Source organism: Amblyomma americanum, chromosome 3 (genome assembly GCF_052857255.1).
Source record: "Amblyomma americanum isolate KBUSLIRL-KWMA chromosome 3, ASM5285725v1, whole genome shotgun sequence".
NCBI classification, from domain to species: Eukaryota; Metazoa; Arthropoda; class Arachnida; order Ixodida; family Ixodidae; genus Amblyomma; species Amblyomma americanum.
The window spans coordinates 120,978,312-120,994,498 of record NC_135499.1 but is presented as its reverse complement, the minus strand read 5'-3'; the positions used below and the strand labels follow the sequence as shown (position 1 = coordinate 120,994,498).

Below are 16,187 nucleotides of genomic sequence, written 5' to 3'. Positions count from 1 at the left end.
TAACAACAAAACAACAAGTGGCATTGTCACTAGCGTGAAGGTAACAGCGCAAGACACAGCAAAGAAAATAGACGGGACACAGCGGGCGCAGTGTGCCGTCAGATCCTTCTCACTGTCTGCGGTGTTTTCTTGCACGCTGGTAACAAAATCGAAGAACATCTCTCTGCCTTCCGGCCTGTATAGCTGACTTCATATCCACAGCTTTACCAGATCATGCAATTTTAGTCAAACATAAGAAATAAGCAAACAAGTAAGCCCTGACAAAAGCTATGGGCCATCGACCTTGCGTACACTGTCGCTTCCAAAGCCTCAACAATATAATAAAATTTTATTCTTCCATACTGTTTGGTCCGATATGCTACGGTCTACGTAGTCGAGCAGACCGGTCGTTGCATTAACGATAGATTAAGACTATATGTCTACATGACTAAGAAATATGTGAATACATGCGGTTCCATTCCTCATTTCGGGCAGTGCAAAGTGCTGCGCACGTATGGCAGCCAGATACAAAGGGAGATCTATGGAGCCTTTATCATCTATCACAGAGGAGGTAATGCTTGAGCGAACCGTCTCTTCAGTTATCAAAGAAAGAAGCAGCTTTCTTAGATACTACCAAAAGATATGAGTAGTGTGTTGTGTTTTTTTTTCTTATGCTTTCTTTCTGTATTTATTGGTTTCTCGCACGAAATAAACCCACTTGTAAGTCACCGCTGTGTCTGTGTTCTTCCTTTCTGTAGTCCTGTTTTCGCGCTGTTTCCTTCCAGTATTACGTATTATTTTTTGTCAGCTTTTCACTCGATGATAATCATTCGTTCCTCCTGTACGTATTATCACGTTGTTTCTGTCCCCAATGTGGTTCTAAGCGCACACATTCTTGGTGTGCATTAAACAAGACTTCTTACACAGCGCGTCGGCATGACCTCCTGAAAACCTAATAAATTCACTCCTACAAAATTGCTTCCAGCGCATGGCTGTTCTTGCCATCCATCTGGTAGTACAGAGATCTGTAAGTTTACTGTGAAGTACATTAGAAGCGTTTTTTTTTCTTGCTGTCTCTCAACGACATCTTTTTAGTAGACCACCACGCTTTGCAATACATTCCTGGTGATAGCCGCCGCGATGGCTGAGTGGTTACGGCGCTCGGCTGCTGGCCCGAAAGACGCGGGTTCGATCCCGGACGCGGCGGTCGAATTTCGATGGAGGTGAAATTCTAGAGGCCCGTGTGCTGTGCGAAGTCAGTGCACGTTAAAGAACCCCAGATGGTCGAAATTTCCCGAGCCCTTCATTACGGCGTCCCTCATAGCATGAGTCGCTTTGGGACGTTAAACCCCTATAAACCAAACCAAACATTCCTGGTGACGTGTTTTACGTTTCCAAATTGTCTTCTGGTAATGGTTACACTTTCCCCCAAGCATTTCGTCTTCGCGTCGCGAATTTCTCGGCCCTTTGAAAACACGTGTAACTGGAGACACGGCATCCGCGTGTTACTCAACGCCGCCTTCGCGTAATCTTCGAAGAACTTAAGGCCGCATGCGCTTGATTCGTTATCATCGCCCTGCTCAGACAAGTTCAGATTAGCCCGGCGACTAGAGCCAGTCTGTAGAGGAGTTTCGCTGAGGGCATCACGCGTGAGCTGACTTAGCGTCGTAACGTGCTTTATTCGTAATTACTATTAAGCTATACTGAAAGCAAGGAAATGTTCTTTGGATTACTGTTGATCCTGCTCTTTCAGTTAATGGAAACAAGGAGCGGTGAGTAATTTCTTGGTTATTATATTTGCGCGTTAAAACTCATTCGTGGTGTTTTCGCACTACGTTTGTGGCGGTGCGAGGTTTTCAGGCGTTTCTAAGAGCAGATGGCCATTTTTGAGCCTATAAGCTTATATTATCTTGGGTCGGAAGAATTCAAAGCATATTAAACCCCTCGAGCTTCTCTGGAAGGCGAAATTGGGAGAAATTTGTTTAAATGTTAGGAAATGTAGCTACCCTAACAGAGTTGACAGCAAAGTGTACTAGCCACTCCTTGTAGCTTATATATAACATAAATTATTAATTAGAAAAGGATTAACTGATTTCATTACTGCCGGCTATACCTGTTACTTTGGAAACCTTTACGATAAAATCATTATTATTATTATTAAATTATTCATTCTCATCATTGTATCACCACGTCTCAGAAGTAAGCGCTTTAGGCGGGGGCGAAAAAGTTGTAATAACACTAAAAAGGGAGGTCTGTCACTTATATTAGTAGGCAATGTTAAAACTTTAATGGAAAGAAAAGAAAGAGAGACATTGTTAACTCAAGCCACGAACTAGAGCCTTCGAGAAATTACTCACTCCTCAAGCAATGCGGGAGGCAGAACTTGCTCGTATTTGGGCATGGTGCCAAAAGAGTGGCATTTCTTTACTTCCTGCAGAGAAGCGAACCACTATCTTTGCTACCAGAGGGTAAAGCACTTATCTTTTTGTACGATGTAGCTCACGTGTTAACGAGGCTTTATTTTTCTGAGAGTTTCTACTTGAAAACGCAGTGGCGTACCGTCGCGGACAAAAGCATATGGACCACACTTCGGCGGTCCAAGTCTTCTCATGGGTTACCTTTTTAAGAGTTACCTATGTAAATAAGTGAAATTTAATTTTATCTATCATATCATCGCTGCTTCGACTGCCGTCACCACTACGTGACATCTGCGACAGGTACGGGGATCGATACCCTGCACCTCCATCAGATGTCACGTAGTGGTGACGGCAGTCGAAGCAGTGATGAACACGGACGAAAGGGTCTTCTAAAAGAAAACTGTTTATTGGGCTGACTTGCACCCACAATGGACTGAATCACTCGGTGGTCGTCGAACAGAATGCCCGCCACTGTCAGGCGTGCTCAATTTAAAGCTGATAGCGAACTTTCGAAATAAAACGTGCAAAGTTACTAGAACATTCAGGAACAACGTAGAATCAGCTCTGCCTGGCTGCGATCAATCGAGATAAATCTAGTCGCGTCTTGCGTAGCAAAGAAAGCGATAAGGTGGTGTGGCGGCAGATTTGAAAAACGAACAAACACTAAATATTCGCGGCAATATAAAGGCAGCAAATATTTCTATTTCAGTTCCTCAACGCGACAGAAGAAATTGAACACGGCAGCATGTTATTATTATTCAGTCCACGAATGTACACTTTGTACTGTCGACTAAAAAACAATACTCGCTTACAGGACAGAAGTATGGAGACACCAGTTTCTAAATGTATGTTTCACCAAGAAACATATTTTGAAAATACACAACCGCATTCATATACAGAGTGTTCCACCTAAGACTTTGCACAATATTTAAAAATACTCTTTCCGAGTTAGAAGACCGCTTTTTCCGGCACAGCATTGTCAGCGGTGTAGTACATCAGAATAGAGCTAAGACGTGCTAAGTAGCAGCCTGGTTAACTAGTATCGAATAATTAGCTTTTTACCTACTACAGTTGGCTTTTTAATTATAAAGTTGCGTGTAGCTCACTGTAATTAATATCTATACCAGTTTTTAGAATTTCGTAAACATGCTTACCTTCAACACTGTGACCTATAAAGGTTTGGCTAATTCGACGAGTTATGTGCGCTGGAGAGATGGCTTTGCTTGCAAGCTTCTGGAAAGCGCATATATTTTGTCGCGACGTAGTCAAATTTTGTTGGGCTACAGCATCGAGGGTATCCTCGTTTTCGAAATTATAAAAACTGCCATCGATAATAATTAGCCTCTAAGGAACCTCACAGCAATATCTTAAAAGTTATCTGTTTAATATTACTTAACCAGCCTCCTAGTTAGCACGTCTTTGCTTTATTCTGATGTAGTACACCACTGACAATACTTTGCCAAAAAGAGCGCTCTTCTAAATAAAAAATCCTATTTATCTACCTTGTGTAAACTCTTTGGTGAGACACCGTGTATATTTATAACGCCTCTCCGCCTGCTCTCTCGCCGTAGCAGAATTATGAAACTATAGATTTCGTATAGTTGATGCTCCAAGCATATTTTGAGAACTACCGCCAAGAGTACTTATAACGGCCGGATATTCTGCGAGCGATGCCGGTGCTATCGTCAAAGTATGTATTACAGCAATGGCACAGCGTCTCAAGTACAACAAAAACACTTGGCGTCATCACTCGATTATTGTGAACGAGGCGCCCTAAACTCATCCCCACGGTCAAATTGCTCATGTCTCCCACCAGCGCGGATAAATTGAACGTCTTCACCCTAGACCTCATCCTCACAGTGTTGGACACACTTTTATTGTGCTTTCATGGATAAATAAAGAATTTGAATTTGAAACTGAACGTTGCCGCCCGTAAAGAACAGCAAAAAAGGGGACACTAAAATTGCAGGTAATTGCAGACACAGCGCGCCGGAGGGCTGCAAGATTAATCAGTGTGTGGTTGCGAGTGGGACGGCTCGACAAAGCGGGCAAAGTCGAAGGAGAAGCGGGGTGAAGGCAGCGTTGGAGGTGTAACTATTACACATGGATGGGCATCAACAATGACAACCATTTGAGAGATTTCAATGCAGTAAAAAATATGCCTTGCTAATTAACGCGGTTACGAGGCGTGCTTCACTTGCGCAGCCCCCCCCCCCCCCCCCCTCATTATACGCTGCACACATGAGACTACACATGCTGCGCGCAAGTGCTTTGCACTAGCTTCGTTGTGGCAGCTCAACGATTTTGGCGATAATCGGTGATGACGATGCATGACTGCAGATGTGCAGGGAGTGGAGACCTTATGTGCACTACTGAGCGGGCGTACAGGTGCAGGATAAGGGTGGGTGGCAGGTGTCACTATAGGCCACCACACTAGGAGCAGCTGGCCCTAGTGACGGCTCCGCGAGGACGTCAGCCTACCGCCAGTTAACGCCAACACTTCAACCACAGTTAGTTAAATCACGTCACTTGTAGGCAGGAAACGCCTTGGCAAGGAGCACATGATGACGCTTGAGTGCTTGGAAGGCGACTTGATCGGGCTGTATTTGAAGAGACAGACATGCATAATAAACTTTTCAAAGAAATGTGCGAAAATAATTCAGACTGTATTTTTGTCAAAGATATAGAAAATACACTTACTTCCGACTCCGAATACAACGAACAGATTGCCTGTGACCGTCACGTTCGTTATAAGAAGGCTTGACTTTTATACTCCGTGATATACATAACGTCCGTATTGCTGAAAGCAAAACGGAATTTATCTCCAAATTTCCTTCGGCATTTAAGTTTCTAGCATTACTTTCTCACTTTCTCACTCTACAATTACTATCTATACTGCACCTTTTAGCGGCCTTTTAAAAATATTTAGCTTAATTCCAATTACCCGAATCCCGTTTAAAAAAATGCCTGCATCAAAATGCTTACTGCGAAAAAAACAGACGAGAGTGTAATACCTTATAGCGCCTTTGATAGTGCTTCTCATTCGCTTCCTTTCAGAATCCTGCACCCCGCTTGACTCCTTGTTTGACAAAGGACTGAGAAAAGTGCTGCGTTCCGACAGATTTGTTGAAATCACGCTACCCGACTTCCTGAATAGCGAACCGGAACAATACGGCTTTAGCATAGGCTTTTCCGATGGCACGCTGTGCGGCCTGAACACAATCCAAAGGCGCGGTCATGCTTTTCTCAATGTTGACAATTCCGGCAGCCAGCTCAGCCTGCACGTTCAAGGAGGGCCTATCAGCGTTCGTTATGATGCTGGATTCAACTCGTCGTTCCTGCGGCACAAATTGGGCGTGGTTGCGCACGTCGCCCAATTCCGGGCTTCCTTCACAGCCGAAGAGTGAGTGTATTTTGTCTGTGCGTAAGGTTTGCTTTGTTGTCAGTCACCTACTCTTCATTGTTGAAGTTTCTTTCCCAATGTCTTGTTTTCATTGCTTTTTTCCAACCAATCTGCATTTTCTGGATGAAACGATAACTCATGCAGTCCATTGCAGACAATGCACTTTATCTTCTTTGCAGCGCAGTTGTGTTGTACGTCTGCGGCAGCGGAGAGCTTATATATCTCAGTTCTATCTGTATGAAATCACAAAATGCTTACGGAAGAATTTTTTCCGGAATTTTATCAATTCGCGGAACTCGCTCCAATAGTATCCTAGAAAGAGTGACAACAGTTCCGTTAGATCAACACCACTGGGCACACTATGCGACGCCGCTCTTAAAGCCTAAACGTCACGCATTATTTTTATGGCTTCCTTTCAACACAAAAGCGTGCACGTTTGTAACACACTTATTGGGTCAGTCTTGATATCATGCAGCATGCAAGATTATGCATGGTCCGATGCGGTTGATTTAGAAATTCATGACACGTAAGTGTACAGAATGCGCAGATCCGTCAGCGCTAACACTATAGACCACCTAGTATTACATGGGCTCTCTCTCAAAGTTCTCCTTCGTTCTTTTATGTCACCTAAATTCCACTATGTGCGGCACACGATGTCCGCAAACACAGGCAAGCGTTCCGTGTTATAGCTGTTGCACGGGGACTTCTTCGGATTCGTGATGATTTCAGACAGAACGCAACGTCATGCACTTCGAGCGCAGTGTGCGTGCACGCAGTGCTATTGCTTTTATGAACGCTTACTTTCGCTCTGTACTTAAGCCGAATTGAATCACTTTCCTTCACCGCTCGGAGAAGGCCGGAGTGCATCGTACACTTTGACGGATCAGGTGGAACAAGCATTGGCATTTATTAATTTCATTAATTGCTATTTATATACTTATTTATTTATTCAAAATACCTTACAGAGCCCAGAAGGGGATTCAGCAAGAAGGAGGGGAATAACGGATTAAGTACGATAGGAACAATCTGTTAAATACAACAAGCAGTAGAAAACAAAAAGTAAAAACAATTATATATATATATATATATATATATATACGGGGAAAGTTGTAACGACAAGACATACATCACCACGAGCAACAATAAAGTACATAAAAAGTAGCAAGAATGCATCGCGTGTGCCCAATACATATCTAAAGAGAAACCAGTAGCCATCACAAAAATACAAATGGTTGAAACTGCACAAGGAACCTAAACATAATACATTAGCAACGAGGAGAAAACGAACTTATGGGACAGAACAGTCTATGACAAGACACCATGTCATTAAAGAAAATGTTTGTGCAGCTGGTCTTGGAATGGTTGGTGGTACCAGATTGATGCGATACTGTCGGGAATATCATTCCAAAGAACAATGGCACGTGGAAGTACAGATGAATTGAAGGCTTGGGTTCTTCAGTATATGTGCTTAATGCTATACTGATTATGTAGGCGGCATGAAATGCGTGAAGGCTCATCAAGAGGCAAGGAAGATGGCCCGGCGCTGTGACTATAGTTATGAAGTAAGCATAAAAGAATGATGGAGCGTCGAATATCTAATGGTTCGAGAGAGATATCAAGTTTGATTTTAGTGATGCTGAAATGGTGATTGTACTTTTGTGTGAGGAAACGAGCGGCTCTATTTTGTACGGATTCAAGCATGTTGATAAGGTAGTTTTGATAAAACGACCACGCAGGTCAAGAAAATTCTAGTTGTGGACGCACAATTGTTAAATAAGCCAGTTTTGTCACGTTATTAAGGGCGTTTCGAAGTTCCTGCGCAAGTACCCAAGTTATCTTGACGCTTTGGCGCATATGGATTGAATGTGCTTGGCACATGAAACATTATCCGTGAGGTGAATGCCTAAATACTTCTAAGATGGTGCCCGAGACACTACAGTACCATCAATGGAGTACGAGAAATTAGAATTAGGACGCTTGCGGGTGAAAGAAATAACCTTGCATTTAGTTGGGTTTGGAATCATTTGCCATTTATTACGCCAATTTGAAATGAGGCGCATGCCAGTTTGGAGAGCGAGGTGATCATCTGTAGAATGAATGGGGCCGTAAATGACGCAGTCGTCAGCAAAGAGTTGTATGGAAGAAGATATGTCTGTGGGCAAGTCGTTAATGTATATTAGAAACAATAATGGGCCAAGAACACTGCCTTGAGGTACGCCAGATGCTACATCACCGAGTGGGGAGGTGAAATTGTTAACTGTAGTGAACTGCTGGCGAAAAGTAAGTTACGAAGCCATGACAATGTTAAAGAATCTAGGCACAGAGCAGACAATTTTGAGAACAAGCGGGAATGGGCAACGCGGTCGAAGGCTTTGGCAAAATCTAAAAAAGATAGTCAGTTTGTAGGTTAGCGTCTATGTTGAAATGCAAGTCAGTCGTAAATTCTAACAGTTGGGTGTGGGGAGAAAAACCTTTCCGGCAGCCGTGCTGATTAGGAAAAAAAGAAAGAATTTAGTTCCAGGGGGCAGTAAATGTACGAAGCGATAATGTGCTCGATTAATTTACAGCAAATGCAGGTTACCGAAATGGCGCGGTAGTTTTCCCGGTGCATTTCTGTCTCTGCTTTTGAACACTGAATGATCTCAGCAATTTTCCAATCTGTACGAAGCAAACCAGATGATAATTACTGCTGATAGATGAGGTAGAGAATTTCACTGGAGATCGATACAGTGTTTTTCATTATTTTAGAATTAATGTTTCCAACACCAGCAGGTGAGGAAACCTTATGATTGGCAATGAGACGAGCGATTACTTCAGCAGCAATGGTATTAGGGGCCATATATTGGTAATCATGATAAGGAACAATGAGTAAGTTGTAATGATCTTCCCGTGTGAACACTGATGCAAAATATTTAAATGCGTGAGGACATTCACTCTCCGAAAGCGGTACGTGATCGTCATTTCACAATGGAAATTGGTTGGTAGTACAGTCGGGAGATATCACACGCCAAAACTTTTTGGGGTTAGATTTTAGGAGGGTGGGTAAGTCATGAAAAAAGTATTTGTTCTTTGACGCGCGAAGGGTCGAACAGTAAGATTTCAGACAGCCGTTGTATTTTTCCCAAGCATGTGATGTAAATACCAACTTAGCTTTTCTGTACAAACGCTTGTTTGTTTCGATGGCGACGGAGAGATCTATTGAATCATGGATTAGTTTTATAGTTTGAAATAGAAACAAAGAGAACATACTTATAAACTAGATTAAACATCATTTTTTATAAAGCACCCAGTTCTGTTCGACAGACCTGTCCGCAAAATAAGAGACAGAACGTTTGGATAAAAAAATCATTAAGAGCAACATTCATATCTTTATAAATGGCTCTATTGTAATCGCGAATTTTCCTGGATGGAAGACCTTGAAATGCTAATGGGACATTAAGTTGTAGATGAATGAGCTTATGATCACTAAAACCCTCAAGGAGTAAGACTTCGGTAATCGTTTCAAGCGCATTGCAGAAAGCTAAATCTAAAATGTTTGAACCGCGAGTGCATTGGCTAATCATCTGAAAGAAATTAGAGTCTAAAATAATGTTGACAAGCCCTGTTAAGGCTCGCACGATGATGATAAATGTGACCAATCAATCGGAGGAAAGTTGAAGTCACCAACCAGGCAAATGAGTTGAGCTGGGCATTTTTGAATAGCTGAAGTAACACTGCTATGGAGTTTAGTAACGAAGTAATGGTCCGAATGAGACGGACGGTAGCAGACACCAACCAGTACTTTCACCGATGCTATTGTATAAGCAGCCCAGGCTATTTAAAGGGTCGGTATTAATGTGGATGAATTTAATGCTCTTTTGATGGCGATAAGGGTACCATCACCTCTTTTACCGGAGCGATCATAGCGATATATGTTATAGTTATCTCTACTGGGAAAAATTTCTTTATCCGCTTCGTCTGGGTGCAACCAAGTTTCTGTTAGTGCAACAATATCACTGTCAGTATCATCTAAACAGGAACACACCTCGTCACGCTTAGGCAGCAGGCTTCGGATATTAGTAAACGATAACGATAACCGTGGACTAGGGCCACATGACCTTGGCAGAGCTTTTGTGGGATAACCACTGCTGAGCTATCTGGTTGATAGGATGACATACCTTATCGCTCTATTATATACCTAAGTTTTTTTGTCAATGCGCAGTTTATCAACGACCAGTTTGCCTTTCTTACCTTGGAGCTTGGCGAACTCAAGTAGCTTTTGCCGTGCTTCCCTGGTTGGTAAAGAAAAATCCTCTCGAACTGAATGCTTCGAACCTTTCAGTTTATACGCCGAAAAATAATCCGCTGTTTATCTTTTAAAAAGTTAATTCCGCGATAATGGGCCTGTGCTTGTCGACAGCGAACTTTCCCTACCTATGTACACCTTCGAACTGGGAGTTTTTGACCGTAATTCCTAGCTTTTCGTAGCAGAAGGTAATTATTTTCTATTCCGAATCAACCCAGTTTTCATTATCATCGTCCGTGAACCCAAAGAACAGCAGATTGGACCGACGCAGCCTGTTTTAAACCTCAGTACACCTTTCTGTAACTTGAACCAGTTTTTTAGCCAGTTTTTTTTTTAATTTCAGTAATGCTATACAGACCGGGATCACGAGTGCTGGCGTCAGGTTGGCTAAGCGATTCTACTTTGGCCTCCAGTGTTGTAACTCTGTCGGAAAGCTGTTTAATCGTCACATCTGTAGCATCTTGTTTCTCTTTAACGCTCTTAAGCTCGTTCAGTAATTCTGCTTGACCAAACTAGAGCCTCTGCACTGCTTCTAAAACCGAGGAAAGCAGGTCCTCAGGGGAAGGACCTGGGTTTGACTCAACGTCACCGGCAAATAAAATCAACAAGACAATGGCAAAGGACCAACATCGCGACACTGACAATAGAAAGCCCTTAACTTTGTCGTGGAACTCTGTGGAGCACGACACCGCTAGTAGACAGTACTCCGCTGGTGGGACCAGTAGCACTGTCGCGGTAACTAACCTTCACAATCAGGATGGGTAAGCGGTGCATGGCTGACGCGGTGTGGAGCCCAAATGCACTGGCAGCTCTGTCGCTGTTATATTCCTGGCTGGCTGTGACTTGGGCCTTTGTAGACGATGGATGTTGCCAGGTGAAAGTGTCGGTGTCGTCCAAAAACAGCGAAGGCGGCAGTGAACCAAGACAGGCGGTAGCGATTCTTCATGACCAGCCTCGCGGTAGATGGCCGGCCAGCAAGCGACGCCATAGAGGAAAGCACCCTGCACAATCAGGACGGGTAAGAGGTGCATGGCTGACGCGGTGTGGAGCCCAAATGCACTGGCAGCTCTGTCGCTGTTATATTCCTGGCTGGCTGTGACTTGGGCCTTTGTAGACGATGGATGTTGCCAGGTGAAAGTGTCGGTGTCGTCCAAAAACAGCGAAGGCGGCAGTGAACCAAGACAGGCGGTAGCGATTCTTCATGACCAGCCTCGCGGTAGATGGCCGGCCAGCAAGCGACGCCACAGAGGAAAGCACCCTGCACAATCAGGACGGGTAAGAGGTGCATGGCTGACGCGGTGTGGAGCCCAAATGCACTGGCAGCACTGTCGCTGTTATATTCCTGGCTGGCTGTGACTTGGGCCTTTGTAGACGATGGATGTTGCCAGGTGAAATGTCGGTGTCGTCCAAAAACAGCGAAGGCGGCAGTGAACCAAGACAGGCGGTAGCGATTCTTCATGACCAGCCTCGCGGTAGATGGCCGGCCAGCAAGCGACGCCACAGAGGAAAGCTACCCTGCACAATCAGGACGGGTAAGAGGTGCATGGCTGACGCGGTGTGCAGCCCAAATGCACTGGCAGCTCTGTCGCTGTTATATTCCTGGCTGGCTGTGACTTGGGCCTTTGTAGACGATGGATGTTGCCAAGTGAAAGTGTCGGTGTCGTCCAAAAACAGCGAAGGCGGCAGTGAACCAAGACAGGCGGTAGCGATTCTTCATGACCAGCCTCGCGGTAGATGGCCGGCCAGCAAGCGACGCCACAGAGGAAAGCTACCCTGCTCAATCAGGAAGGGTAAGAGGTGCATGGCTGACGCGGTGTGGAGCCCAAATGCACTGGCAGCTCTGTCGCTGTTATATTCCTGGCTGGCTGTGACTTGGGCCTTTGTAGACGATGGATGTTGCCAGGTGAAAGTGTCGGTGTCGTCCAAAAACAGCGAAGGCGGCAGTGAACCAAGACAGGCGGTAGCGATTCTTCATGACCAGCCTCGCGGTAGATGGCCGGCCAGCAAGCGACGCCACAGAGGAAAGCACCCTGCACAATCAAGACGGGTAAGATGTGCATGGCTGACGCGGTGCTGGGCCCGTTAAATTTCTACTTCAACAATCAGCAAGATAATAGAGAGGCAGATCAGGTTGTGTTTGGGGCACAGGGGCATGATTTCCCTGGCGCATTGTTGAGAAACAACGTTTCATGACAAACAATTTAACTTTCATGCCAGAAAGGGGCACTGCAATTTTTTGCTCACCCTTTTTGTTTGCACTTTTTGTGGCGGCACGGGACGATTTCAGTGAAGCGACGTGTTCGCTTATGCAGCCATTTATGAAACAACCCGTCACCAGACGTAACAATAGGCGCCTGTTTAAACAAACTACCACGCGTTCCAAGCATCCCGCCACCTTTTGTGAAAGTGATAAGGGATTCATTTCTTCGGTTCGTTTTCCTACGCCCTCTTCCGTGCATGTATTCTGCATCGCAGAGTATTTCAACTTGTTAGGTCGAACTAGAGCAGTGGAATCTTACAAAAGGAGTGCATTATTTTACAAATGTTCACAATATAAAAATAATTTAAAATTACTGCTGGTTTTCCTTACAGGCCTTCACCAAACCATCTCCGACTGGAGGTATACGGCCTACGAATGTCGAGAATTCGTCTGCACCTTAACAATGTCACTTTCAGCGGAGGCGTCTACGACTACGTTATCGACTACCTAAGACCTTACATCGAGAGGAAGGTCGGCCAGCTGCTAGCTCGAGAGCTCCGCAACATGGCTGTCCAGACTCTCAAGGCAGTCAAAGTTTACGCCGCCAGCAACGAGGAAAATGATATATTCGCAGAAGGTATACGCCACGACGTTGCAGATAAGATTAAGTTGAAGGATAACAATAGCAGTGGACCCACAGACCTTGTCATGAGCAAAATAGCTTCAGACTTTATTCAACTCATTTTAAAGTCACTACAGGTGCAGTCTTCTCGGCACTCAGGAAACTTGGACGTGGTAATAAAGGCCTAGAAAAATTATGTACGTACAGCGCACAGAAGAGTCCTTATGTTAGTGAACACATTACAGCCAGAGCAGTCTGCTTCAGGATTTATGGACATCGATAACTACCAATTTAGTTTTAGGGGTAAGATACAAAAGCATTTGACCAACTTTGTTTTCCACAAAGGGTGCTAGATAAATTATAAGACATGTTTATTGGCTTGCACCTGTGTGGATGACATATGTTTAAATTAATGGTTATCTGTAATAATCGTGGATCGCAAGTGGAAAGAAGCAAATAAGAAAATACTATTTAAAACACTCGAGATCAAAGGCGCAAGTCTGTTACCTATTTTATGCATCAGTAGATTTAAACCCGGCGTGCACTACGCAGATAAGAAAAAAATTTATCCGGTCAATGAAATACCACGGACAGATATGCCACACTCTGCATGGAAAAAACCGTGTGTATTGGCGCGGTAAAAAATTGCAGCAATACATTTCCTCTGATCAGCTGATGTAGAAGTAAGTGCAGGTCTCTTGGGTAGCTCTACGGCACGTGGGTTTTGCTAGTGTAATGACGGTAACGAAGACCACGGGGACGCTGCTCGATTAAAGCACCAGCTGGGAGTAAAACTGCCTGCCACTGCTGTCTTCTGTTCTTAAAAAAAATTCTTTTTCATCCTCTGTCTTTCGTCATTTGACTGGTTCACTTGTTCTTTTTTCTAGGCTGCTTTTAGTACAAGCACTTTCTGGTGCAATTATATCCGAAGTTAAATTTATACTTCGTAATTAATGGACATCAAGCGTGGCAGCATCAAAACGCTCGATTCATGCGGTGCATTCTCAATGCTGCCTACTTTACGTTCCGCAGAAGAGGTGTGGCGTAATATTTTTTTTGCCTTAAACATGTCAAATTAACTCCAAAGGTTTTCATGCCCAAGCACTGCACTACGGTTTTTTCTTTTATTTTCATTACTTACCTTGGTAGCAGCGCCAGATATCAAAGCGTTCATGTAGTAATAACTACTATTTATAATTTAACGTTGGTATTTCTTTCAGCAGTGGCGCAGTAGACCATGTTAAACAGTGCTAACTGTAACGAAAGCAAAAAAAAACAAGAGCAGTTTACAATTCACCTTTTGTCAGAGTCGCAGCTCACCCGCGCATGGAGAAAGGCTCTTGGCAGCGCCTCCAGCTACTTGGCCCTAATACGGGGGCAGCATCCAGGCCGCAGCAGTGGTGGTGGTACTGATGAGGACTCGACGCCAAGGAGGCGGTTACCGGAAAGGCAACGGGAGCCTCGCAGCGCTGAGGTTGAGCGCGAGCGAGGAGTGTTCGACAGCTGTCTTCGGACACTCGTCCTGTCTACAAGCTACGACCCGACGCCGCTTCCGCACGACCTCGAAGAGTTCACCTTTTCCTTCGGTCGGGTGGTTGTGTCCGGTGGCAACGTGACGGGCCTGTCCAGTGTCCACAGGAGCGGCGACTGCGCCGTGATGCTCGGAGAGTGCGGCGCGGCTATTCGCATGGACCTGGGATTCGAAGACCTCACGATTAAAGCTGCGGCAATTGTTGAGGACGACCATCACGTGCGAAATGCAGTCTTCGACGTGCGTGTTCCTGCTGTAGAAGTGGCCTTGGACGTCACGGAGTACGCAAGGTTTTAGACATATAGCATGGGCGCTAGTGTTTATATTGTGGAGCGTATCGAAAGTGCCTCCAGGAACGCGAGTAATTAGTTTTACGAAGCATTTGAAAAGCTACACTGGAAGCGAGAGCATGACAACAACAGTGACCTATTGGCAAAAATTCAGTGAAGAGAAAAGGCGACTGCTCATAGAATAACAGGTGCTTAATGTGCCCGTTCATCTTTTTTTTTGTCTTGGCATGTTTTACTAAGTTGTGGTGGAAATCATACGCAATCGTTTTTGATCACTAGGCTTCTAGTAGAGAAAAAGTTTCAAAACAAACCAAAGAAGTTTGATTCTGGAATGCGCTCCAAAGCCCAGAGCAGGTTGCTCAGAATGCCGGTTTTCAAAGTGACGCTAAGCTCCTGGCTGAGGGGAAGTAGAATAGTTAGACTGTTCTTGACGCGTTATTCGAGTGTTATCCCGGTGAATTTTGCTGGCGTGTTAAGCATAAACTTTTTCGAAGTGAGAATTTTAGTGTGTTTTAGTTATTTTATTAAGCATGGCTTGTTTGGCATATATCTAGGCTTTTCTTGACATGCAAGCAATTCTCCTTTTCAGTTTGTTTCGTGTGAAGATGGGGGGTGTATTATGGATTTGCTATTCGCATCGAAATGCCTAGCTCAGGTTTCGTGTCACTCTGAGGAAAACCTTGCATGCATATCAAGCTTCTGGTCTCAAATACTCTCTTCGAGAAGGTGAACGCAAAGAGTGCTTGTAACGGCTACGCAGCTTGCAATGCATAAGGACGCAGAATCGCTGGTAATGCATGAGGATATAGTGCGATGATGCCAAAAATATAGGCCCCTATATGCTGCCGTGTTAAGTTCGGTTGGTTCCTTGTCTCAACGCCCATCTGCATTACATTCCTCTGATTGATTACAGAACAAACAACCAGTTCCAGATTATGACCTACCGGATGGCCTTCACGGCGCCCGTCACGTTGACCGAACTGCCGCCTGGTCGACGTTCCTTGGAACCACTCACCAATGGCATTTCAGAGCTTACGCTACGCGAAGAAGACTTGGAGCTACTGAAGATCTCCTCGCGCAAATACATTCAAAGACTTATCCAGAGCTTTGAGCACTTTGTTTCCGATCCTCCGCTTCTGGAGCCCTAGGCTATGAGATAGTTGGCACCTGTGATTTTCCAATAAATACTTTTTTCTAAGGAGTGTGCGTTGACACTAAAGGCTCTCTGAATAAGTTATTTGCGTTTTCTATTGACCCATATAAGCTGCTGAAAGCTTCTCGCGTTAATTTCCTCTTTTCTGCCCATGATTTCTGGGCACAAACATGACAGCTAGGGAGGGGACATATTGTGATAACCGCATAACCAGACCTCACCTGCATAAAATCTTATTGTATTAGTATACCTGCACAATATTTTTCTTTGTCGCGCCAAGGATTCTCACATTTAGCACACTTCCTGC

At 44.5% G+C, this 16,187-nt stretch overlaps 1 protein-coding gene across 4 annotated transcripts; it reads left to right on the top strand.

The window, feature by feature from the left end:
- Positions 1-1,465: 1,465 nt before the first annotated feature.
- LOC144124854 (uncharacterized) lies at positions 1,466-15,972 on the top strand. 4 transcript variants are annotated; one of them, XM_077657766.1, is made up of 6 exons: positions 1,472-1,751; positions 5,454-5,799; positions 12,677-12,704; positions 12,761-12,921; positions 14,214-14,718; positions 15,641-15,972. In XM_077657766.1, exons 2-6 carry the CDS (start codon positions 5,634-5,636, stop codon positions 15,873-15,875), a joined length of 1,095 nt encoding a protein of 364 aa, XP_077513892.1. In that variant the 5' UTR covers positions 1,472-1,751; positions 5,454-5,633; the 3' UTR covers positions 15,876-15,972. The 4 variants fall into 4 exon arrangements, with proteins under 4 accessions (XP_077513890.1, XP_077513892.1, XP_077513891.1 ...); XM_077657764.1 differs by having other exon boundaries at positions 1,466-1,751; positions 12,677-12,921; XM_077657765.1 differs by lacking the exon at positions 12,677-12,704 and having other exon boundaries at positions 1,475-1,751; positions 15,641-15,971.
- The last annotated feature ends 215 nt before the right edge of the window (positions 15,973-16,187 follow it).

What these genes read in the sequence shown, in the direction of transcription:
- LOC144124854 (XM_077657764.1), top strand. Translation starts at nt 1,697, where the DNA reads ATGTTCTTTGGATTACTGTTGATCCTGCTCTTTCAGTTAATGGAAACA. An exon ending in GCTTCCTTCACAGCCGAAGA is followed by an intron (nt 5,800 to 12,676) that starts GTGAGTGTATTT and finishes TTTTCCTTACAG; the next exon opens with GCCTTCACCAAACCATCTCC. An exon ending in GTGGCCTTGGACGTCACGGA is followed by an intron (nt 14,719 to 15,640) that starts GTACGCAAGGTT and finishes GATTGATTACAG; the next exon opens with AACAAACAACCAGTTCCAGA.